General features: G+C 37.3%; 1 protein-coding gene across 6 annotated transcripts in view; it reads right to left on the bottom strand.

Annotated features, from left to right (window-relative positions):
• LOC141592351 (uncharacterized) overlaps nucleotides 1-25116 on the bottom strand; it is a 51753-nt gene that overhangs the window by 5212 nt on the left and 21425 nt on the right. For 3 of the 6 annotated variants that reach the window (XM_074412976.1, XM_074412975.1, XM_074412977.1), the window contains 24 exons: nucleotides 16677-16757; nucleotides 15684-15764; nucleotides 15162-15232; nucleotides 14771-14825; nucleotides 14643-14691; nucleotides 13887-14024; nucleotides 13251-13332; nucleotides 13089-13167; nucleotides 12785-12831; nucleotides 10847-11058; nucleotides 10451-10538; nucleotides 10215-10334; nucleotides 9704-9822; nucleotides 9554-9626; nucleotides 9343-9462; nucleotides 8867-8935; nucleotides 8583-8753; nucleotides 8227-8274; nucleotides 7072-7213; nucleotides 4935-5032; nucleotides 4508-4652; nucleotides 3885-3973; nucleotides 3680-3790; nucleotides 434-508 (listed from right to left, as the gene is read on the bottom strand). In XM_074412976.1, coding sequence (XP_074269077.1) covers nucleotides 434-508; nucleotides 3680-3790; nucleotides 3885-3973; nucleotides 4508-4652; nucleotides 4935-5032; nucleotides 7072-7213; nucleotides 8227-8274; nucleotides 8583-8753; nucleotides 8867-8935; nucleotides 9343-9462; nucleotides 9554-9626; nucleotides 9704-9822; nucleotides 10215-10334; nucleotides 10451-10538; nucleotides 10847-11058; nucleotides 12785-12831; nucleotides 13089-13167; nucleotides 13251-13332; nucleotides 13887-14024; nucleotides 14643-14691; nucleotides 14771-14825; nucleotides 15162-15232; nucleotides 15684-15764; nucleotides 16677-16757 — 2363 coding nt within the window. The remainder of the gene's footprint in view (nucleotides 1-433; nucleotides 509-3679; nucleotides 3791-3884; nucleotides 3974-4507; nucleotides 4653-4934; nucleotides 5033-7071; nucleotides 7214-8226; nucleotides 8275-8582; nucleotides 8754-8866; nucleotides 8936-9342; nucleotides 9463-9553; nucleotides 9627-9703; nucleotides 9823-10214; nucleotides 10335-10450; nucleotides 10539-10846; nucleotides 11059-12784; nucleotides 12832-13088; nucleotides 13168-13250; nucleotides 13333-13886; nucleotides 14025-14642; nucleotides 14692-14770; nucleotides 14826-15161; nucleotides 15233-15683; nucleotides 15765-16676; nucleotides 16758-25116) is intronic. The other 3 variants (XM_074412979.1, XM_074412978.1, XM_074412980.1) reach the window with 1 other exon arrangement.

The following is a 25116-nucleotide window of genomic DNA, read 5'->3' as shown; positions in this document are numbered from 1 at the left end:
TAAAACGGGCCTTTTCCGTCTGAAATTAAGACGGAGAAAATGTGACCATTTTACGATAAAATGTGATCGGTTTTTGATAAAAAGTTACCAGGACAGTTTTCTAATAAAATGTGAACAATTTAAGCTGTAACATTTTGTCATTAAATGGCCACTTTTTATTACAAAAGGAAGACATTTTCTCCGTCTTAATCTCAGACGAAAAAGGCCCGTCTGAAATGAGAATTTGCCTTCTAATTTAAAGCTTATAGCTTTATTCTACTCTACAAATGCGAGAAGTTGTTGCTTCCATTGTTCAAAGCTGTACATCACTGAACTAGAAGAGTATCCATGTTATTCAAACAGAAGGACTAACTGAAAAACCATAAAAAAGCGGACACCAATGTAGATGAGACTCATGTCTACATCACTGAATCCTAAATGAAGATATACTTACAGTTGTTTGCTTTGCAGCTGAGAGACAACAGGCAATCAAGGGAAGGCCTCCTTGTTTTAAGGCTCCTGGATGAATCTGGTCAAGTTTATAACATTAGTTTGCTTGGTGAAAATGAGGACCGGGTTTTAATGTGGTAGGGCAAAGATAATAAGTGTGGTAAAGAGTATACATTTGCAAGGCATCCTGTATCTATCAACTCAAGAACGAGATCAACCGACAACAAAGATGCAATAAGTATATGAACATCTTAAATAGTTTTGCTGGGCCATGGTGATTAAAGTTTTACGAGCATATTTTGGCCTACTTGACTACATTAATTAAAATATAAATTATAGTGTGATTCTAGAGCATTGACCTGGGTTAATCAGAACAGCCACTGACACTGTAGTAATGATGCCGTAGCACTGAACGGCAGAGTGGAACATTCGCTGGAAATGTCCTGTTGGGATACACATTTTTTGGAGCTGGTTTGGGCGTGTGTCATCATGCGGCGAGCAAGCAACTAACCAGTCTTATCATATTACTGATACTAGAATAGAACAGTTCGAATAAGCTATGTTGCTCGGACTCTTCATTTTACCTCACGTACCCGTGTCGGATACTTGACACTCGGACATGGGTGGGACACTTGGACACTTCATTTTAGACCAAAAACATGTATTTTTTTCATAAAATAGACGAATCCGACACTTGGACACGTACCCATGTCGGATACCTCTAACCGAGTCCAACCAACATAGCGAATAAGTGTTCAGGCATATAGACAACACTTCCCTTACACAACCCACCCATCTTATCACACCTCTCTCACCCATCATCACCACATCATCCACTCACCATCTACCAGCCCCTTCGCCACCAAACCCCACCCCACAGCCATTGACATTAACCCAACTTCTCAGCTCACCTAGACTCACCAGAACTTAGTCCCAACCCCCTCAAAAACGAAAGAATCCTCCATCCTCGACACCCTCTCCCCCGCCTAGAAATTAATCATCTCACCATAAATTGCCCTTTTTCACCCTTGAAAACCTTCCCATTCTGGAATCATCCACCCCCATTCTCCTAAATCCTTCCCTCACCTTTGAAAACCCTACATTGTCTAGGGTTTAAAAGTTTGGGGAAAAAGATTCTGGGTTGGAATGAATGATTGGGGGGGGGGGGGGCTGCATTTTCAAGGGTGAAGTCTTGGGTTGACGTATGGATTGGGTTGAGGTTTGGTAGCTTTTGAGACGGATGCGTTGCCTAGTGGGGTGGTGGCGTCTAGTGGGGCGGGGTGAAGACGTAGGCGGATTCTAGTGATTGGAGTTTGTGGAGTAGGAGTAAGCGAGTGAGAGGTGGGGATAGTGTGGCCTGTAGCTATCATATTACTGTCCTACAAAGGTAATTGGAAGCTTCTGTGAATCTGCCTAAATAGAAAATGTGGACTCATTCTGAAAAATTGAAGGGGATATGTCTCAACTCTCAAGGTACAATCATTTCTCTCCAAACAAATCAACGGACAACAAAACAAGTAAAACAGCATATTAGAAATGTTGCACACATAACCTAAGCAGCATCAACATGGGTGATAAGCAATTAAAGCAGTGAAGAACCTAAGTAAAAGGTGAAAATGAAACAGTTAACCGAAAGTGCAAGATGATCAACTCCCTTGACCATCGGAAAGGTTTTAGCATACATGGGTGCTCTCATTATATTTTGCACTACTTCTAGACATGGGGCCAATTATGATGTTTGGGGGTGGCTTGGTACTTTCTAATTTCACTAGGGCGATAACTTTGTCAAAACATGTAGCTCCCAGCCCCAGTAATATTATTGATTTGTAATGAAGCTGCAGACTGAGCAATTATGGAAAAATCACACGCAGTGAAAGAAGATATTAGCAATCCTCCAACTTCCACTTCCACCAAAACATGTATGAAACTAATCACTCTTGTGAAGAAACACTTGGACTCTCAATTGTTAGCTGGTGGTCAAAGAAATTCAATGTGGATGACATGTCGAAGTATCATAGATCTCATAAGCATATATTAAAATAAATTGAGAAGTATCTTGTACCACTAAGCTTCAAAGGTTTACAGATAAATAACCAGGAATCAACAGTACGAGAGACCAATAGTTAGCTTTCAGGTAGATAGAGTCTGAGAGTAGGAAATGGATCAAGATAGAATTGTCATATTCCTGCTGCAATATCACCATTGAGCATCTCTGTTATATATGAAACCTATGCCTCTGTGACTTCAGCACGAGTGTTGGACATGAATACATATCCAAGTGTCGGACACGGTATGATTAAAATATTAGACAGGGAATCTGTCCTAAGATGAGGATAGGGGTGCCGGGACATGACTCGAAAGCTAAACTACGCCTGTGATGCTCAGACTCTTCAGTTGCCCCGGAGGATCCGGCGGACCCGGACACGGATCCGGACATGGATTTCGTGTCCGACCCTTCAGTGTGAAATTGGACCCTTGCCAGTGAATAATAAAAGAAATAATAATTTTGTTGAACACTTAAGGATGAAGGAAAAAGCAGAGGTTATAAGGATGAGAAGGTTTAGCCATTTAGACTCCAGGAGTAAATGATTTTGCATTGAAAATTGAAGCAGGTGTTATCTAAGGGTTTTATTTTTTATTTTATTTTTTTTGTAGGGTAAGAAAACTAGATTGATAAGTAAATATGTATAGATATTTTTATAGTTCATAAATAAATATTAAAATATGTATAGATAATTTTATCATTTTAGAAAAATGCCGTGTCCAAAATAACTCACGGATCCTCGTACCCGAGTCCTTGATTTTAAGATTTCAAGGATCGGACACTCGGATCCGTGTCCGAGTCGGATCCTTGAGTATTTTGGGAAGGCTTTGTTGTTATGGTGGTTGTAGAAATACACTTCTAAACACGAAACATTTCAAATCTATCTTTTAGGTACTTGGAAAGAAGTTTGCAAATATGATTTTAAGATTATTAAGTATAATACTAAATGCTTCAAAAACTTTCCTTTCTTCCTCCACTTTTATGGTGCGAGCGTCTCTAGTTCAGCTCTCGTAGTATAAGTGTCGGACTAACAAGTGTCAGGTACGGAATCCATACCCATATCGATGTGGTGTTGCATTGATGCAGGTATGGTCCTAAAAGTGAAAAGTCAAAGTAACATAGTATGAAACACAATGGCCAAAGGATATCGTTCTACTGAAAACATTTGCATTACTTATGTAGTCATGATCATTTGTAAATACTCACCTGTAAAATAGCAGGACTGCATTCTTCTTCAGCAGCAGCAATAACAGCAGCAACCCCTTCCAAATTGTAGACATTGAAGGCTCCAATAGCATATCCACCTTTTTCTGCATGCTACATGGCAAAAATTTAAACGAATATAAACATTAAAAATACATATTTTGAGGAACAATATTTGAACAAGTGCACAAAGTTTATGAGGTCTGACAAGCAGCAGGTCTTTGGTGGATGATGATTTAGTAGTATGAGCCCAACTCTTCACCACCGCGGCAAGAGCTTTATGGTCGCCAACATTACCTATAAATCATAGATGTGTCAAGAAAATAACAAACAGATGGTAAAAGTATGCACACACCCTCTGTTTTTCTATATATGTTGTCAAATTTCTAGTCAATATACTTATCAACCTCTCAAAACACAACGGGCTATTAAGAAATTTATACTTATAAAAATTTATTTTGCTAGCCATTTAATGACACACCCTCCTATTCGGTAGAATCACTCCCTCTTTCAAAATATTTTTGAAACATTGGGCAATTCCAAAAAAAAAAAAAATAAAATAAAAAAAATAAATTAAGAGGGAGTTCAAGTTTCAAAAAATTTCCCTAAATAGGTTTTGTAAAACTAAGAGTCAAATCGTTGTCATAGAATAAAGAATATCATAATATGTAAAAAAAAAAAAAAAAAAAAAGCAGAAAGAGTATACACAACACATGTCTGATCTTGGATAGTCTGTATGAGACGATTTGTACAGTGTAACAGAAAACAGATGTTTGTTGCAAAGGGTTAAGGAGAATAAGCATGGGAGAAAGATTAAAATGCAACATTCACCTGGAAATACTATATACGGAACTCCAGGGTGCCTACTTTCATGACCTAGCTCCCACAAAGGAACACCAGCCAAAGCTTGTCCAACAACTTTGGCACGTTTAGCTTCAAGAGCTTTGGTAGCAATATCGGATGAAGTGATTCCCCCCTGAAATTAATGAACAAAATATTCACTGCAGAGTCTAGCCATCGACTTAAGTTAACACCAAAACCCAAGTTTTTGTGGGTATGTAGTGACAAAGTAATGCTGATTTATCTAACTGATAAACAGTGAGAATAACATCATTCAAAGAATCGCCAGAGTGAGAACATGAGGATAATATCTTCATTTAAAGATTTATCAGATAGCATGAGAAACATGACATCTACGAGAAAGAAATGCTATAAATCAACCCAGAAGGGGTTGGCAAGGTCATATCCTAAATAATACCTTTGCTAGAATATAGCGAGGCCTGGTTGCTATGCGCCTGACGATTTCTACCAAGGCAGAGCTGACTTTGAAGTTAATTTCCAAACTCTCAGTAGGTGCTGTTCAGTGTTGAGCATAAATGAAGAAGATTAGATATGTCATGTTAAATTGGGACTAATACACTAACAAGTTTTGCCTGGATCATGTTATATGCATGGCAAATCAATAATGTTAATTCATCTATGTATTCCTATTCTTTTTTTAGGTTACTCATTAATTAGCCTGTTTGTTACAGGACTGATCCCATTGCATGGTATGGGACATGAGTCCCACATCGATCAAATGGGGGGTTGATGTGGGGTTTATATAGGACAAGGGCTCTACCAGCCTTTGAGCTAGATTTTGGGGTGGGTTCTCCTTTGTCCTATATCAATGGTATCAGAGCCAACCTCAGAGTGGGTGGCCTACGGAGTGGGTGGTCTGGAAGAGCCAGCCGTGACCCAACGAGGACGTTGGTCCTGAAGAAGGGACGGATGTTACAGGACTGATCCCATTGCATGGTATGGGACATGAGTCCCACATCGATCAAATGGGGGGTTGATGTGCGGTTTATATAGGACAAAGGCTCTACCACCCTTTGAGCTAGCTTTTGGGGTGAGTTCTCCTTTGTCCTATATCACTGTTATTCATCTACGGCAAATCAATAATGTTTATTCATCTATGCAAATCCAGTTCGGTTTCAGATCGATCTTATTCGTGTTGACCTTAGATTCGGTTTTAGTTCAATTTTAGTCAGGTTCTTTCGGTTAGCCACTTAATCGGCTTGTGCTATTTCGAGTCGGGTATCAATCAGGTCAATATCAGTTCAGGTGATTTTCGAATCATTATTTTCTTGAGTTGGTTCTCAAAAAATTGGCTTAACATTCACTATATTATACAATTTGATTGCAATAGTTTAAAGTACTGTTAATTAATAATCACTCGGAAAAAACTCTTAAAGTGGGAGTGTTTTTATGAGAAGATATGTTTTTTAATTCACCTCGATCGGTTCGGTTAGAATCAGTTCAGCTGTATTCAAGTCCGGGTAGCTTTCAGGTATATTGAATTCATTTCAATTTCGGTTCAATTCAGATTGGATGGGGTTTCACATACTATTCAGGTTACCCATATCGAGTCTTTGATCGGACATTTTCTTTTAGTATTGGAAAAAGAAAGTTGGAAGATTATTTTGGGATTACTCACAAAGGAGAGGAAGACGATTATTATAGGATAGAGGAAGTATAAAATGTGCAATATTTCCCTTTTTATGAAGTTTTTTAAAGAGGGTTAACATGTAAAGGAGAAAACGCTAGAGGTAATGCGGCAATGAGTAGGGCATAGAAAAAAAAACTAGAAGGAAAATACATTAAAATGGCATAGTAATGCGACTTAGCCTTATCTACAAGACGCGGATAAGGAGCACCGAGGTGTTATAGCTAGCGCCTCACTGACTCTTGGGCTCTTGGGCTTAAGAACGCCTGAGACACGTTTTTCAAACTAAGTAGACTATTGTGTATAAGAAAATCCAATAGAGAGGATGTTATCTTCCTCTTATTTTTGCTCCGCCTTTCTCTCATTTTGACACCTCACTTTCTCTTTCATTTACCTCATTTCCCACTATCTCCATCCTCTTCGTTAACTCTTCTATTTTTTCCCACAATGGAGAGGATCCTCTTATGATACCTCTATCTTGCATTCTACTCTCGACATTTATTAAAAGGAAAAAGGAAATGTTGTCCACATGGCTTATATTGGTTGGTTAGCCGACACAAGGGCCATTGTTACCTTACCTCTAAAATTAGAGGAAGTGATTCACTTCCGCTTTAGAAGAGGATATTCAACATATGTTTCGCAATAGTGAGGACATCCTCTTAGAGCACAGAGAATGCTAAGAGGATGGTCCATCCTCTCCTGCATGATCTAATAGAGTTCGCAATCTATAGAGTATATAGTTGATACACGGATTCTCCTTACTATTAAACGTGCTGCTGCTACCCCTCTATATATAAGTACTGTACTATGGAAAGCTTAATGACATCCACTAGAATGGACGGAGAAAATTTAGTAATGCAAGTAATAATTAACAAAAGAAAAGAAAACGAGGCAAGAGTTGACTAACTTCTCCCAACAATGAGCTGTCGGCTGGTCATTATTACAGTATCCATACGAGACCTAAGGAACATATCAGCCAATTCTGCAGCTAGGTTGATTTCTTGTTCTCTCGCTGCTGGTGATTTCAAGGCCACTTCATCAACAGAAATCTATGTAGAACAATAAGAATAATTAAATACCCTCTCGTGGCAGTGAAATATATTAATTTTTATGCAATACGATTATATGAACACAGCACACTACTTGGTTTATTGTTATCTTCTCGTAACAATCTTCTCCCATGTTAGTAATAGTATGGTGGATATATAGCAAGCCTGATAGGTTATGGGTTAAATGAATTCACCAGCTGTACTTGAAAGGAGATTCCTGGGATAATCACCTTCCTAAGACCCATATGAGTGGGAATTTGAAGGCCATTTGTAAGACTGGGAATGTGTTTAAAGATGGGTATACTATGGTGTGTGGCTTGCTGATCAGAAAGGTTATATTGTCAGTTCTGGATATGAATGGATAAGACATAAAGAACAAAAAGTAGGCTGGGCTAAGCTAGTTCTGGATACAATCAATGTAAAGACAAACTGTTCAGGTATGAGGTAAGTGCAGATGATCAGTGTTGTGTTTGCAATGCTGAGAAGGAGACTGTGTGCCATCTGTTCCAGCAGTGCAGGTATACTAGGGTGATCTTGACTGGAGTTTGCTCATGGCTTCACATTGCTGAACCAACTGGCAATGGTATCATATGGCTTGGTAGAAGGAAATGGACACAGCTGAAGAGAGACATTTGCATTGCTGTTTTTATGGCAGTTAACTATGCTGTATGGCAGCAGCGGAATGCAGCTAGATTGGATGGAGTGTTACAGAGTCCAGGAGTTCTGATTGCACAAATTAAAACGATGCTGAGATGCAGACTGATAACTCAGAAGATTAATGCAATGAGTGGTAGAGATAGAGAGTGGATCAACTCAATTATGTAGGAACATCGTGTAATTGGAGTTGAGTTTGTACTGATTAATTATTATGTAGTTTGTAATACTTGTTTTGAGCTTAATGAGAACTTACATTCCACCAAAAAAAAAGAATATTTTGGAAAGATAAACAATAATAATAGAAAAAAAAAATCTTTCCTTTTTTTTTAACAAGGAAAGAAGGAAATATAGATAACCTCAATCCATTTTAATGCATTGCCCATCTGCTCTTTGAGTTCATCAACCTACGAAGAAACATGTGATACAAAGAAGCATCTCACACACATAAATATGTATACAATTCAAACAAAGAAATAACATGAACACATACTTCATCTATGAATAAACTTCCTAGTTTGTTTCGCACAAGAATTAAGAAAATAATAAATATGGAATTGAGATGCAAGTTCATGGAAAGTAAGGGGTCAGGAACTGTAATGACCAGAAACGACATATGAAATTGCAAGGATTCCGACTGCGAAATTTATTCATGGACACACCCAATATTGAAACCATGAAGTCCATTCATAAAATACAGTGTACTCATGATCACCTGTTTTGTAGTTTTGGGGACATACGATCCCACAATAATTAGACCACCAGCCCTTTCCTCGTGTACTCTTAGATCCTTTGGTGAAACGGGAGGCCTTGATCTTAACCCAACTCTCGCGGAAACAAAACTAGCAGCTGTGCGGCATAGAAAACTCTTTCCCTGTAGCTCCGCCTAGGGAAGTAAATCCACATAGAGTAATACAAAAGATTATAGTTCTGACATCATTCTCATCATAGCAACATAACAGCGATAATAGTTCTGCAAGATAGAGCAAGAAAACTCACCAACATCATTCCGGAAGCAAAGACAGCCATGTCTCTTTCACTAGCTGCATTTACTATGCATGTTGCCCCCTGTATCATCATTTGTTTGCACATAGTTCACATTATTACGTAAATGGAGATGTATAAAAGTTATAAGAGAAACTCTTGCGGATGTAAAGTATCATTTTGCTTTTCCAAATGATGTGATCAGGACATTTGCTAATAATCCATGTGTTTGCTAAGGCTAGGCATAGTAAAATAAAAGAATAAAGACTGCCTGTTTGATGAAGCTTCTAGGACTCAGGATGAAGCTTGACCAAAGACATGATTCAAGAAACACATATGCGCTTCTCGGAAGCATTTTTAATTAATAATCGTCTGCATGAGGAGCCTCAAATCAAATCTTCTTAAATGTTATTTTCTAGGAGACATACATACTGTTAGATAAATGTTATGCCCTGACCTAAACAACCTATGTGAAAATGCCAATCCCTCACCTTCTCCAAGTTGCACAGGTACTCACAAACAGCATCTGGACCTCCATTCCGTATGAGATCAATAGAAACGGAAGCAACATTGCTGGAGGCAATACGCCCTTTCGTTTTCTCCTCAACCCACTTCAATAAAACAAGTCGAAAGTTAAAAGCAAAGTAAATGGCATGCATAGTCTTAACTAGAAGCCCTGTTTAGTCATGTTCCAAGTCAAACCTCGCGAAGATTTGAAGAATTGTATCCAAAAGCAGAATCTTTAGCAAACTCCGTATCTCCAGCAGGAATAAGCCTAAGTTAACAATTTAGCACAACTTTAGATGTTATAAAGCTACTCACCACCTGAACTCAACCAGACAAATTATTTACCGGTCAGATTCTGCAACATAGTGCACATCTCCTATAGTAAACCGACCTCCCTGAAGAAAGAACGGGCAGATGATTGATGCATCAATGTGCCCTAGGACTGAAACAACAGCATCTACTTCCTGTCCAAGTAGCTAGGGTTACATACACAGAGGAGGGATAATAAAACCATAAAAGTACCAATTAACTAACACAGTGATTAGACTCCCCTAGCAATTTACAAACTGCACACGGCCACAAGCTCACTGTGGGTAGTATGGGTTTGGTCGTGACGTCGTGTTTAGCAAGGTCTGACCCTTACCCAACACACAATGACATTATCTCTTTCAACATTATTCTTTCCTTAGTCCTATATGGTAGTCTATCTCAACGTTCAGCATCTGATACACTAGCCAAAATTTCACATTAACAAGAGCTAAAAGCTGGATGCTAGTAGCTGACGAAAAGAGCCTTATTTTTCGATAATATGCTTTCATAAAGGTTAAATTCGCAATAATAAGTATAAAATCCTTACCTCAGGGAAGTGGCCTCTTAGAGTTGAATCACCTCTTAATACTACTGTAAACTCGGCATTATCAGCAGTTTTAGCCGCACTCTTTAAGTTCGTGCATATTTCAACAATTAGATTACTAGCCTGAATGAAATCAAATAATGGTCCAATCAGAGAGATCCAGTAATTTATGCTAGGTATAGTTATACATTCCTGTAAAAAATTAAATCACATGCAAAACTAATCTAAAGAACAAATACCTTATCAGGACCGAGAGCCCTTGAGTTTGTTAAAATGAAAAAGCATTTAGGCTTCTTCCGGAATTGCTCAATTAGGGAGTTTACATTCCTAAACGAAAGCAAAAGGCAACTTCATTATTCCGAAATTATGTCCCTAGACAACATAAATCCGTAAAGAATATACTTTTAAGAAAACTAAAAGTAACTTGGTTTACACTCAAGAACTTCAGGCTAGTGCACACTGCACAGATACAGCACCAATCTCAATACATGAGATGGTTTACAGTTCCTTTTTAAGCAAAGTGTTGTGTGGTGAAAAAAAAAGTTGGATATGTACCCCATTTGAATGAGCTAACGTAAATAAAGATCCAAAAGGAAACAGAAAATATCTGATGAGCGGACAGCGGGACTACTAACCACTCCGTGAGAACATCAATATCATGAACAGTCTGTGTTCCAGTGGGATCATCATCAAGAACTACCAAGGGCTTTATATTGTTCTCACAAAGCTTGACAATGTCATTAATTGGATCCACGGGCCACTCAGAAACAAGCGATTTTAGGACATACTCTTTATTGAGAACCGCAAGCTTTCCTTCAACTTTGACACCTGTGAGGCGTTCGTAAAACTAAATAGAGACCGCAAAAGGAAATCTGAAGTTAGCAAGCTATGCTCAAACACATAGTAGCAGGATATAAATAATTGACCAAGACTATCTTACGAGTCAATAAAGATATAGCAATATCATAAATTTGTTAATAAGAACTATTATTACTCGATTTATTTTCTTTTCACAAGATCTTCCTAAATGCCAGGCCAGATCACTCCATACAGACAGCTACTCTGGTTGTAGTATGCCATAGCATTGCCAGACCAGAAATTACAAAGTGATACTCTGGCTGTAGTATACTAGTATGTATGGCATAGGAGCATTGATCAATCGATAAATCCCATACCACACACATAACACACAGTTTAAAATCTCGTCTGATACGACTTGTATCGGCCGAGATGTATCGGAAGGCCGCAGATAAGAGATATCTCGAGATCTATTGGGTAAATTAAAAATAAGAAAAAAAAATCGGCACTCGATTAATTCTTCTCTTTATCTCAAAATATTTAACGGTGTCGGTTTTTGAATTTTCTCCATATACTTTTTTGTTGAATGGAAAATGTTGTTAATTCTTCTTTATACAACAACAACATTACCCCAGTGCCTCAATGGCTCCCGCAAATTGCGGGGTAAGGGGGGGTCGGATGTACGCAGCCCTACCCTTGTGTTAGCAACACAAAGAGGTTGTTTCCGAATGACCCACGATGAAAATTGCGTCGAGAACTGCATCGAAGGACCGCCACTTCACAAAAGAAAGAAGCGCAGCCACTTTAGTGAGCCATTTTGATTTATTCCATTATAATCCATAACCAAAGAGTAATGAGTCTTTGGCTCCATTGGAAATATGGAAACTATATCTCAAAATATTTAATAAAAAAATCGGCACTCGATTAATTCTTCTCTTTATCTCAAAATATTTAATTCTTCTTTATATCTCAAAATATTTAATAAATATAATGAAATTATACTCACTCATATGAAATCAATTTTTTTTTTTATAAATGCAACCGTTTAAGTTTCAAAATTATTCTCAAAATGTTTTTTCATGAAAATTAGAATTAATATGCTCATGAAATCTATGCAACATTTATTTATTAATTTAGTAGTAATTAATGCCAAGGCTGAAATGACACGTGGCATATCCACAATATTTCAATCCAATTTTATATATAGATACAAGATAACAAAATTCATTAACAAACACTTTTAAAATAAATGTCACAGCGATAATTGCGACCTGGGCCACAACACCATTACTACGACCGTTATCGCTACCAATATCGTGATTTTAAACCATGCACTTAACAGCCAGATTATCACACATTCAGCTTCTTTTACAACCAATGTTGCCTATGTCACTATGAATACGCCATATTTCATACACGAACTATTGGACAGTGTTTGTTAAATACTCCCTTCATTTCACTAAGATCTTCCTCCTTTTTTTGGGGTCTTTTCGCTATGATCTGCCTCTTTCCTTTTGGACACAAAATATATGGCTAATATTACCCCCATCTCTTACCCCCACACACCCTCTTTCAATAAGAATCACATGTTCCACTTCCCTAAAATACTGTGCCCAAAAGTAACAAGAAGATTATAGTGAAATGGAGGGAGTGTATGTTAAGTAAATGCCATGATAAAATACATTGAACAGAAATGCAACTTGCTGGGGCCAGATGAATCCGGCAACTCAACTGAACTTTTCAAAAAGAAGAACAAGAAATGCATGTTTTTGTACCTTGACCACAGCAGCGTCATCTAAAGAGCCCCACCCGGCTGCAGAACCTATTAATCGAAATTATTGTTCAGGTATAAAGAAAAGGTTTACTATTAAGGACTACATCAGTAAAACACGAACTCCCAGCACACGAATGTTTGGTGCTGTATGTAAACTCAGCTAATCCACCCTTGCCATATACAGAATAGAAACAAAGAAGTGGATGGAAACGGACCTAAAAGGTAATAGGGTAACCTTATTTTTGTTCTAGTTCTTGTTATAGAATCCATATTTATGGGAAAATAATTGGCTCAAGTGTCAATACCTGAAAGAAATAACTGATGAGCAGTAACAGCTACGTGAAGTGGTATTTTCCGTGAAGAACCTTCATGAGATATAATTCCCTGAAAATGTTTGATATTGTAGTTCCTATGCTGAAATTAGAATGATTAAAATGAACGGATTTCCAGATGTAGGTTCTGCTCACCAGATCTTTCACAAAGATATTGAGTGCAGAATAAGGTGTGAAATCATTGTTCACCATGTGCGGACCACGATTTTCCAACATCCTTAAAAGCACACGGGTAGTTTAAGTAAATAATGCAAACAAGTGTTATTATAAGATAGACACAATAAGGAATAAGATATGCAACAATTATAACTTGTCATAAAGTGTACTCCATCCAAACTGTCATAACTGACTTTTCACAGATATCAAAGAGTGATAATAAAGTGAGAAATAAACAAACATTGATAATACAGCGTAGAGAAGGTAATTTAATTGAGTGGAAGCAGAGTAAGACAAGCCAAGTAATGGGAGCAATTTATTGCAACAAGGGGACTGAATTTTTTTTATCTAACTAATGAGACAGTCCAGAATATATACAGTTCTGATTGTAGTTAACAAAGAAAAAAATATGAGGAGACAAATAGAAACAGAGATATTTCACACTGCTGTTGTTAACAGTTTGAAACAGCTCTTTGGCAAAAGTAATCTTCTCTAATACTTTACAGCCTCCCTACATTATTTATAATTAAGAATCTGATTAAATGATGTTGTGTTTGTTCTAAAACATGGCAAAGAAACACAACAATACAATTAGTTTCAGGTGGTCATAGTTACCAAGAAGTTCCTGCACTACTGGTGATAAAATGGAACAAATCTCGAGTGTATAGACCCAAGCGAGCTCCAAACGCCAAAGCCTCAGCTGCTGATGCTATGTGAACTCCAGCAAGTAATTGATTAACCATCTTTACACAGCTAAACATAAAGAATTAGGTGTTAGTTCAACAATGTAAAGAACATTAATCTTATTAAAGAAGTAATACTATGTTTAGCCATAGATTAAGAGAGAGAGAGAGAGAGAGAGTTTGTGGCTGGTTTATAAAGTTACCCCTTCAAATTCTCAACAAAGATCACTTAACCCTAAAAGGTTCGGCTACTCTAAGAAACTTTTTTCTATAAATATGAATTGATAAATACTTCTATCAAACTGCAAGACAGTATAATTTTTAAAATTGATAGAAGGTTTTCGAACGGAATATTCACAGGGCTCTGATTCAGCCTACTCTAAGAGGACCGTCAATGTCCACCTAGCCAGTGGGAAAGGAATTCAAGAAGAAATTGGAAACATGAAACCATCATACGTAAGATTTAAGTGAAAATGTGCACAAGATATACATAAGCACTGGTTGATTGGTCTCTGTCAAAGCAACATATACAGTACAAAAAATTAGCTCTCGTCGATTGACATGAAGCTTGCAAAAATATGGCCTCAGAAAAAACTTTTCTACAAGATCAATATCCATATTATTAACTTCATAGGTTCTCACACGGCAAGGGAAAAAAATCAAGCACAAGTTAAAATATCAGACTTACCTTCCAGATCCACATCCTCCCTTAATGATATAAAGCTTCTCACTTAGTGCTGTGAAGGAAACAGAGAGGACTAGTGAATTCTTCGCCAAGGAAAGACTACTGTATTGAAAGTATTATATTCAACCTACCAGCAAGTACAGATGCACAGTACTCTAGCGCTTCGTCTGTTCCTGATGCCATTACCTGATGAAGATGTGGATATAGATTAAGAAACCACCAATTGCTTAAGTATTAAGACACTAAGAATCCAATATCTACACGGGAATTTTGAGTGGAAGTAAAGATACTGCCACAAGCATTCCAGACTGCACTAGATTTTATTATTAAATACTCGCCCTCCTTCAACTGTGTTTATGGAATACAAAGTAAGCTAAATGAAAATAAGTCATCAATCTGGCTAGCTATCAATTTTTAACTAAAGTTATGTACTATTTACAGCTTACAGAAACTAGAGTGACAACACTTGAGATCTGATCAAAGTTCGTTAACTTGAGAGCATAAACTTATAGATGGACACACCGTAAGTGTTCCTGCAGAAGCCCTCACAACACCACCAGAAACAGGCGCATCCACAAGTTTCAGCTTATTGCCTGAATTCACACGTGAACATAGGATAAACGGTCAAGTGGGAACAATAAAATTAGATAGAAGTAGCACAAGACTACAAGTTACCACAATGCCACCACATCTCCCATGGTGCTAGCACTATCAAATATAGAAAGCAAGTAGCACTGATAGAGTAACATTTTTTTTTAGAAAAAAAAAAAAAAAAAAAAAAAAAAAGTAATCCAGGAACAAATGTTCTAGTTGAAGTGTGCACAGGAAATATAAATGTATGCACTTCCAGCAAATAAAATGACTATATAGTTACGCAAGTCAATCCACTAAAATGTAAGATGGGTTATCTTGTTTTGAGGGAAGAGGTGAAGCACCTGAAACACACACGACAACGTCAGGTGTGAAAGATCCTCAATCAGATGTATAATTGGAATATAGAATGATAAACTGGTTAAGCTATAGAACACAACAAATAGGAGATACCTTGCAAACGTTGCTCTAGCTGGCTCACATATGCCGGTGAAACAGTAGACGAAAGGATAACAGACGCTCCGGGTGAAAGAGCTGAAACATGCGAAAACTTAAGTCAATTTTGTTTCAGAAACATGGCACGAATATTGTTATGGTCAAGAGGCCCCCATTTAAATAAATGGAGGGAGTGAGTATTAAGATTGGGTGGTGCCATGGTGGCAATTACCACATTATTTGTATAGAGCAAGATCCATTATCTATCAAACAGGAAAGATATAATGAGTTACCTAAGCGGAGAAACGAAAACTATGAAGATTTGCTAAACTGAGTTAACATACTAAAGGCCCTGAACAGGGCATTATATCAGATTATTTATGCTAATAAGAAGCAGTTAAAGACTATAAAACAAGAACTACATCCCACTCGTTTTAAAACTAAAACTTATTAGCAAGCAATTAATCCTAATTATTAGGTTCAAGATTAACTAAGTATATATAAGATAATGCCACTAATTTAGAGCACTCTTTTCAACAGATGTCGTATGACCAATACAGCTTGAAGTTAGTTTGAGTTTGAAATAAAAACTCAAAACCATACCAGAGATGCAATCAGATTGATTTCCAGGGAGGGAGGGGTCAACACTTAGTCTGGAACCAGGTATCAAGTGTCCTTACGGATCATGGTACAAAAATGGATCATGGTACAAAAATGTGGTATTGGTAGCAAATGCGATAACAAACACAAAGCGAAGGGTGAGACCAATGTGGCCCTAATTTTAAATTTGTTTGCACGAATGTGTTAGGTTTCTCTTCTTCTTGAGATCTGAAATTTAAGTTCATTTTCCGTATTTGTAGTGTATGTTTAATCGTTTATGGCCTCTTTTCACAAATACATACAGCATCTGCAAATGAACCTGTTTAACATTTAACAACACTTTTTACGGGGAAAAAAAGGATAGCATAAATTAATACTCTCTTAAGCACATGAACTTGGTTAAAGACATGCCTTGCACTGCGCCTAAGTCTCCAAAAAGGACACTTTCTGCTTGAGCTTCGTTGGTGACCATTATCACAAGCACTTCAACATCTGCAGTAATAATATTCATTGGACTGCATTATCTGGTATAAAACACTGCTTTCACAATTCCCCATAACTGTCCACTCCTCTTTTAGCGCCATGGTAAATACTCAATAAAACTTTGCAGTTTGCCATTTAACAGATAGAAAGAAACAACAAAATCATTTTAAAATTTCGTTGGTGGCCATTATCCCGCGCTTCACGCGACCTGTTTTAAAATTTTATTATTATATTTGAAGAAAAATAATATAATTCATATATGACTTTCAATATTTTTACTTAAATAAATAAAATAAAAATAAATTAATTTTTCTCGAATTTAATTTTTTTAGGTTTAACTTCAATGTCTTAAATAAAATACATACAATTTTAATTAAAACTAATAAGTGATAATTAATTATGCATGATCAACGTTTTGTAGATAAATTTGTGACCGATTAAATATCATATTAATTAAAATAAAATTTGTTCGAATAATGCAACAATCAACATTAAGTTCTCAAATTATATCATTTCATGATACGTTATGTTCTAAATCAATTAATATTTGTTCCAAATGAAGTGAATATAATTTTATGCAATTTTTAACTTTTTAAGTATAACGTGTGATATTTATGTATCAAACATATAAGGTCCAAACTCAACTTATTCAAATGTTTTGGTTGTTTCTTGCATGTGCTATGTGTCAATCTATAAGAAATTTACACTTTTGTTTTTTTAAACAACTATATATAATAATGTTTAAGAGTTTACTTGTAAATAAAATAGATTGAACTTTCTCAAATATTAATTTTTGAGGTTTAACTTCAAAGTATTTAAAAAATAACATATAAAATATTTAACTAAAAGTAATATTTAGTTTGTATAATCAATATTTTATACTTGACGTGTACATATTTAATTGAAGATATTAAAAAAAATGTAATGTGTTTTCTACTTTTTTATATCGTTTATAATACTATACTGTATTACTTAATAATCATTACTTTTGTTTTGATTATTCAAATGCACTCGCGATCACTATGTACATAGACACTCGTACACATACTCACTATTTAAACCTCTCAAAATCTCATTTATATTCAATTTCTCGCAATATAATTTTTTTCATTCCCACGCTATAAAAACTTATCTTTTAGTAGTTTTCTTTAAGTTTTCTTTTTAATATTTAATAAATACAATAAATCTTCCAAATATATTTTTCTTAATGGATTTTATGGTCGAAATTTGATAACTTTCTCAAAATGTTATAAAACGTAAACCTAAAACATTGTGAGACACTCACTTTAATCATCTATACATATCAAAATATTTCAATAAATATAATGAAAATTATACTCAATTGAAAGCCTTTTTCGCAATGAATGTAATTATTTACATTTTATAATTTTTATCAAAATATATTTTTTAATAAATATATTCTATATGGTACCCCTCAATTTTTCGACTTTCTACATGGTACCCCTACACTTTTTAAAATATACATGGTACCCCTAATTGTTGTCATTATCACTAAGTGTATCCTTAAACTTTATTTTCAGTCAATTAAACTCAGTTTTAGGCGTTAAGTGATTACTTGTACACATAACCAAGCTTGTCATTTATCATCCAATGACATAAAGACTCTATAGCCCATATATATCAATAAATATTAGGATCGAGATGGATATTGAGCATAATAGAGTCCTTATATCATGGGATAATAAATGACAAGCTTGGTTACACGTCCAAGTCATCACTTAACGCCTAAAACTAAGTTTAATTGACGGAAAATAAAGTTTAGGGGTACACTTAGTGATAATGACAACAATTAGGGGTACCATGTATGTTTTAAAAAGTGTAGGGGTAATAAGTAGAAAGTCGAAAAATTGAGGGGTACCATGGAGAATATCCCATTTATTAAACTATAATTAATATTTTGCTGAGATTAATACAACATTTATTATGTTCATATTAAATAATTAGTTGTAATTAATGCTCGTCATTAAGGCTGCATAGGACATGTGGCGCATCCACAACGTTTCAACCCCGTTTTATATATATATATATATATATATATATATATATATATATATATATATATATATATATATATATATATATATATATATATATATATATATATATATATATATATATATATATAGAATCGGGATCTGTACGAACCAAATTACGGTGCGAACTGTACGAACTCAATAGGAACCATTGGATTATATTGAATCTCGCTAAAGTCTAAACCAATATCCCTCCCATCTTATTTCACTTTCCCTTTTCACTTAACAACTACTCACCCACTGCCAAACACCATATACCGGTGAGCCCATAATTTTCGGTGATAGTTCGCCATCGATCAATCATATCACCGGCGAACTGAACACTAGCTCTCCTGCCGGCATTACCCTCTTACAAGAGCACCGAGAACCGCCAATGCTGTCAATTTCGATTTTCAACCGAGGAGAACTATTTTAGTCTTGAAATCTGTCGTCAGACCCGTCTCCTCTTCCCCATTTCGAACCCAATATCAATTTCCGACCAACGATCTCCTACGAAAATCTGTCGTCGTCCCATCCTCGCCTGTTTTAATTTCTCAGAAAATGTGATTTTAATTCCAGATCTACTAAAATGAAATTGATTTTTAATAAAGTAATAGTAATGGTGGTCTTCGTTGGGTGGAGTGTCAGGTTTGGGTGAGGAGGAGGATGGTCGTGGACTCGAGAGAGTGTTGTGTGGTGGCCATGGATCTGCGTTTTCGCCGACGAGTGTCTTGGTGTTAGGGTTGGCATGGAGCACGATAGTGAAGGTCACGGTCATGCGCGAACGAGGTTGACAGGTTGACTGAGTCGGGAAAGAGGAGTGACAACGACGGTAATTGGTCGTCGGAGTAGTCATCGGTGTCATTTGGTGACCGGAGGAAATGTATTATGGCCATGTCGGCACAATTAGATTCGGGAAATGTATTATGAGTCCACTGGTAGTGCCGAAGGGAGTAAAGCGACGATGATGTGGTGTTTGTGAGTGGTTGGGAGTGGTGTCGGAATAAGTCAAATGGTATGTGGTGGTTCAATTTGTCGAATGGGTGGATCTGATGGTTGGTTGCGACAGTGCCTGTGGTCGAGTTCTGCTTGTGCGTGGTGGATTTTGGGTCCAGTGGCGGAGGGGCCGATGGTTGTGGTGACGGTGGCGGTAGTGGTGATGGTGGTGGGATCCGGTGAAATTATCGTCGTGGTGTTGGTCGGGTCAGCTTGGTAATGGTGGGGGCAGTGGTGGTGGTGGCGGTGGCGGGGGCAGTGGTGGTGGTCGCAGTGGTAGTGGTGGTGGGGGCTGCGATGACGGAGGTGGAAGTGGATACACAAAATATCACCGCAAACACACACGGTATTGATACGGGATACACTTGATATTGATACTGGATACATGTGTATCTCGTATTAATACCATGTGTATCCGGAGGTACTAGCTAGTGTATCTGGAAATGCGTTTCCCATAGATGTATGATAAGATGCGTATCTGACTTTAATGATATGTGTATCCGGGTTTGATAAGATGTGTATCTGCGTATCCTCAAAAAGAAAGTAAATAAAGTGAAAAGTGTAAAAATGCATCTAGAATTTTAGTGTGGAAAAAGTGTATCTACCAATGTTATAAAATGTATCTGCATAAGAGGTGTATTTGGTAAGGAAATAAAGTGTATCTAAAAAAAAAAAGGGATTGAGGCTAGTTCGTACGGTTCGTACCTGAACCCTACGAACTAGCTTATTTTGACTTTTTTTTTTTTTTTTTTCTCAGATACATTTTGTTTACTTACTAGATACACTTTTTATTCTTTTACACCTTTGTAAAACTAATTTTTTTCTTTTACGCCTTTGTAACACTAATTTTTTGGAAGTTTTAAGGCTAACTCCAAGATACATTTTATAATATTTGCGGATAAATTTTATATTATATGCGGATACACTTTGTGTAAATTGTTACAAATTTTAACACTAACTCTCGGATACGTTTTATGCTATTTGTGGGTACACTTTATATTTTTTGCGGATACACATGTTACTACTTCCAGATACGCGTGATATTACTACCGGATACACAGTATAGTACTTCTATACACAGTATAATACTTTTGGATACACAAGTCATACTTCCAGATACACATTGTATTACTACCGGATACACATGTATCCGGTAGTAATACTATGTGTATCTAGGGTGGTATTTTGTGTATCCACTGTTCCCACCACCACCACTGTCGCCGCCACCATCACCACTGCCAGCCTACCACCACCATCACCACTGCAAGCTTACAACCACCACACAACTCAGATACACATATATTAAAATGGATCTCAAAATATGTCCAAGTGTATCTACAGCTATGATATGTGTACCTACACTCATCCTCATCGATAACTACCCGTCGTCGCCGGCGACCACCCACCGACCACCTTTAACAACGCCGACGACATCATCTCTCACCCTAGAAGACGAAGGCGACCTCAGATCTAGGCTGTCACGACACTAAAATCATTAGTAAACCTTGACGCCGACAAAACCACCATAGATCATCACCACAATAACATGACCTCACGACCACCGACACGCCGGTGATACTACTGACCATATAAAAGAACGCAAGCGACATCACCAGCAACGTCAGGCGACGACGAAATCACGCCACCGCCGTTCCCACCAAACAAAGCCGCTCGCCACCTGGAGCATCATTGGAGTCGTTCCTAGCCAACACACCACCAGCCCTCACCAGTCACCCTCCATTTCGAAGCCATACACCATCACCTCTTCTCCAACGTCGTCGCAAGACTACCACAAAACCACCGCACTAACGCCCCCTCACTCCACAACCGTCCAAAACTCCGTCAAACAGCAACCGCACCACTGGTTGCTCGGTGACGCGCCTCCACAACCACCATAAATCTCATTTTTTTCGATTTTTTTCGTTTTAGAATTCGATCTAAATGTTAGATCTACCAAAAAGGAAGTAAAATTTCAAAAATCTAAAGGAGCCATCACCGTCATCGAGAAATTTGGAGCCGGAAAATGGAATTTTTCTTTGTTTGTCGCCGGAGAAGGCAGAGTTGGAGGTCGATGTTTGTGTCGCCATTGATGTTGGGAGGCACTGGGGGTTTTTGATTAATGAGTGGAAAGGATGTGGAGAGAGAACAGTAAAGGAGTGTGGAATGGGAGTTCGGCGCCGGTGAACGGAGTCAGTGGGTAGGCATGAGGGACGAAAATTGGGAGGGTAGTTGAATGTGAGAGAGACGATGTGAAGATGAGTGGCTGAGTTGTTGAGTGTTGACATTTATAAATTAGCGCGAGTTGAGTGTTTACCTGAGCTCTATTGAATAGTTCGTACGGTTCGCACCATAATTTGGTTCGTACAGGATCCTGATTCTATATATATATATATATATATATATATATATATATATAGAGAGATAGGTTCAGGTAAGTCCACAAATTTGGTTGAGTCCCTAAGTCCCATTCTTAGCCAATCATTTCTTAGTGTAACTTTACTACTTTATGAGTGTAATTTTACTCATTTATTGATTCATGAGTGAAACTTTTGTCTTTAAGGTCATTTTGTATATGAAAATTTGTATTTATAAATTGGAATTTATGTAATTTTAACAAAAGTATATGTAACTTTATTTTTTTACGAGTATAACTTTAGTCGTTTTAGTTGTAACTTTAGTCATTTTAGATGTAACTTTAGTCGTATGGTGGTTTCTATACTTTTACGGGTGTAATTTTACCCCTTTTAAGTGTAACTTTAGTCATTGGAGTTGTAACTTTAGTCATAATAGTGAATTGTATGTGAAAATTTGAATTAATATATTTTGTTATTGTAACTTTAGTCCTTTCAAGTGTAACTTTTGTCCTTCAAAAGTGTAACTTTAGTCAATAAAGGTGTAATTTTATTGACTAACGAGTGTAACTCTAGTCCGTAAATTTGTAACTTTAGTACACAGAAGTGTAACTTTATGCTAACAACTCTTCTTTCACCATCACCACCATCCTACCACCTCCTACCCCAACCACCACAGCACCACCACCTCCAAACCGCAACAACCAACAACAACATCAACCACTTATTATCTCATATCTGAAAAAAAAAAAAGAAAGAGGACAAGGCTGCACCACGCACCACCAGCCCACTCCCTCCACCACCTCCAAACCGGAAAGACCAACAACAACATCAACCCTAAACCCTAAACACCACCTCCACGGCATCACCACCAACAGCACGGCATCACCACCCCCAACAATAACATCAACACCAACACACAAAAAACCCCAAATCTGAAAAAAACTAACCATAAAAACGAGTTGATGTCGGAAGGGGTAGCAGGGACTATGAGGGAGGCGGCATATGATGAGGAGATGCGGTAGAGGAAGAGGAGGGAGAGGCGGCGGACGAGAGAGGAGAGGCGGCAAATCTGTGAAAAAAAAAAAAAAAAAGAAGAAGGGAGGACGGTTGTGGGTTGGCTGTCGGTGAGTGGTGGTGCGAGGAGGGTGGCCGGCGTCATAGGCGTCATTGGTGGGTGGTGGCGGCGCCAACAGGTGGCAGGTGGTGGCGGGTTAGATGGGAGAAAGGCTGAGGGAGAGTTTTTTTTTTTTAGTCAGAGAAAGTGGGTGAGTGAATTGTGAGGGAGAGTTAGGGTTTAATCTAATTTAATCTTAGCCTTTCATTTTGTTTTAATCTTAGCCCTTTATCTTTCTCATCTAAGGGTCTAGATTAGGACTTACGGACTCAACCTAAAATGGTGGACTTACATGATCCCTTCTCTATATATATATATATATATATATATATATATAGAGAGAGAGAGAGAGAGAGTTAGTTAGTTGAGATCATATAAGTCCGCTCCCTAAGTGTGAGTCCATAAGTCCTCATATGGGCCATTAGATGAGGGAAATGGGTGGCTGAGATTGGAACAAAAAATGGTGATTAATAAGGTGTTTTAGCTCTCACTCTCTACCATCCCTAATTAATCACTAATTCCTCACTAATTTAATATATATATACCTCTTCCTCTCCTTCTCTACCTCATTTCTCCCTCATTTCACAATACATTCTCTCTAAAATCCTAAATAAATCACCTCTAAAAAAACCCAAAAAATCCCGCCAACCGACCCCACCCACCCACCACCGACACCACTACCCGACACCACCACAATCCCACCACTACAGACGCCACCCACCACCCACCACTGCCACCGACACTCACCGCCGTCGACCCTACGCATGCACCACCTACCCCCTCCGCTGCCACCTACTCTTCTCTTCTTCGATCTGCCTCACCACCACCTCCTCCTCTCCTCCCCTGCCGACACCACCCACCCACCACAATCCCACCACCGACACCACTACCCGACACCACCGACCATCACAACCACAACCTCCTCTCCTCCCCTGCCTCACCACCACCTCGTCTATGGCTCCTCCTAACGGCTGCCTTGCCGCGCGCCACCCTACCATCCTCCGCCGTCCTCTTCTCCTTTTCTCCCTCATTTCTCTCTTCCCAAATCTCCTCTTTTTTTTTTATCAATTTTTTTTTTTAAGTTGAACTAAGGAAACACGGAGATTGCTTTCTTCCCTTTCAAATGTCGTTCGTTTTTCTTTTTCTTTTTTTTCCTTTTTTTTTTGTATTTGAAAAAAAAAATCAGATTTGGTGTTAATGTTTAAGTTTTAGATTTAGTTTTTGAAAAATTTTAGATATATAAAATAAAGAGGAGGATTATGGTGGTGGTTGTTATTGAGTCCTCTTTACTTTTAGAGCCAGTGATCTAGTTTTCTTTTTTTTTTTGTTTTTTTTATATCTCCTTTCTTTGTTAAAGGTGTGATGTTTTAGATCTAGGTTTTGTTTTTCATATTTCGTATTTAAAACATCGTCTTATTTTTTATTTTATTTTCGGGTGTTAGTATGACATTAGATATATTTTTAAAATTTTAGATCTAGGTTTTGAAAAAACTTATCTCTATTAAATTACTCGTATTAAAGTTACAGTTTTCTCTATTAAAGTTACATTTTTCTCTATTAAAGTTACACTTATTAAAATTAGAGTTTTCTCTATTAAAGTTACATTTTTCTTTATTAAAGTTACACTTTTCTCTATTAAAGTTACACTTATTAAAATTACAGTTTTCTCTATTAAAGTTACATTTTTCTCTATTAAAGTTATACTTTTCTCGATAAAAGTTACAGTTCTTTCTATTAAAGTTACACTTTTCTCTATTAAAGTTACACTTTTTTCTGTTAAAGTTACATTTTTCTCTATTACTCCCTCCAATCCTCTATTTTCTTCCTCTTTAGTTTGGGCACAAGGATTAAGAAATGGTGTATTATATTGA

Source organism: Silene latifolia, chromosome 7 (genome assembly GCF_048544455.1).
Source record: "Silene latifolia isolate original U9 population chromosome 7, ASM4854445v1, whole genome shotgun sequence".
NCBI classification, from domain to species: domain Eukaryota; kingdom Viridiplantae; phylum Streptophyta; class Magnoliopsida; order Caryophyllales; family Caryophyllaceae; genus Silene; species Silene latifolia.
Note: the sequence above shows the minus strand (reverse complement) of the source record. Positions and strands in the feature narration are given on the sequence as shown.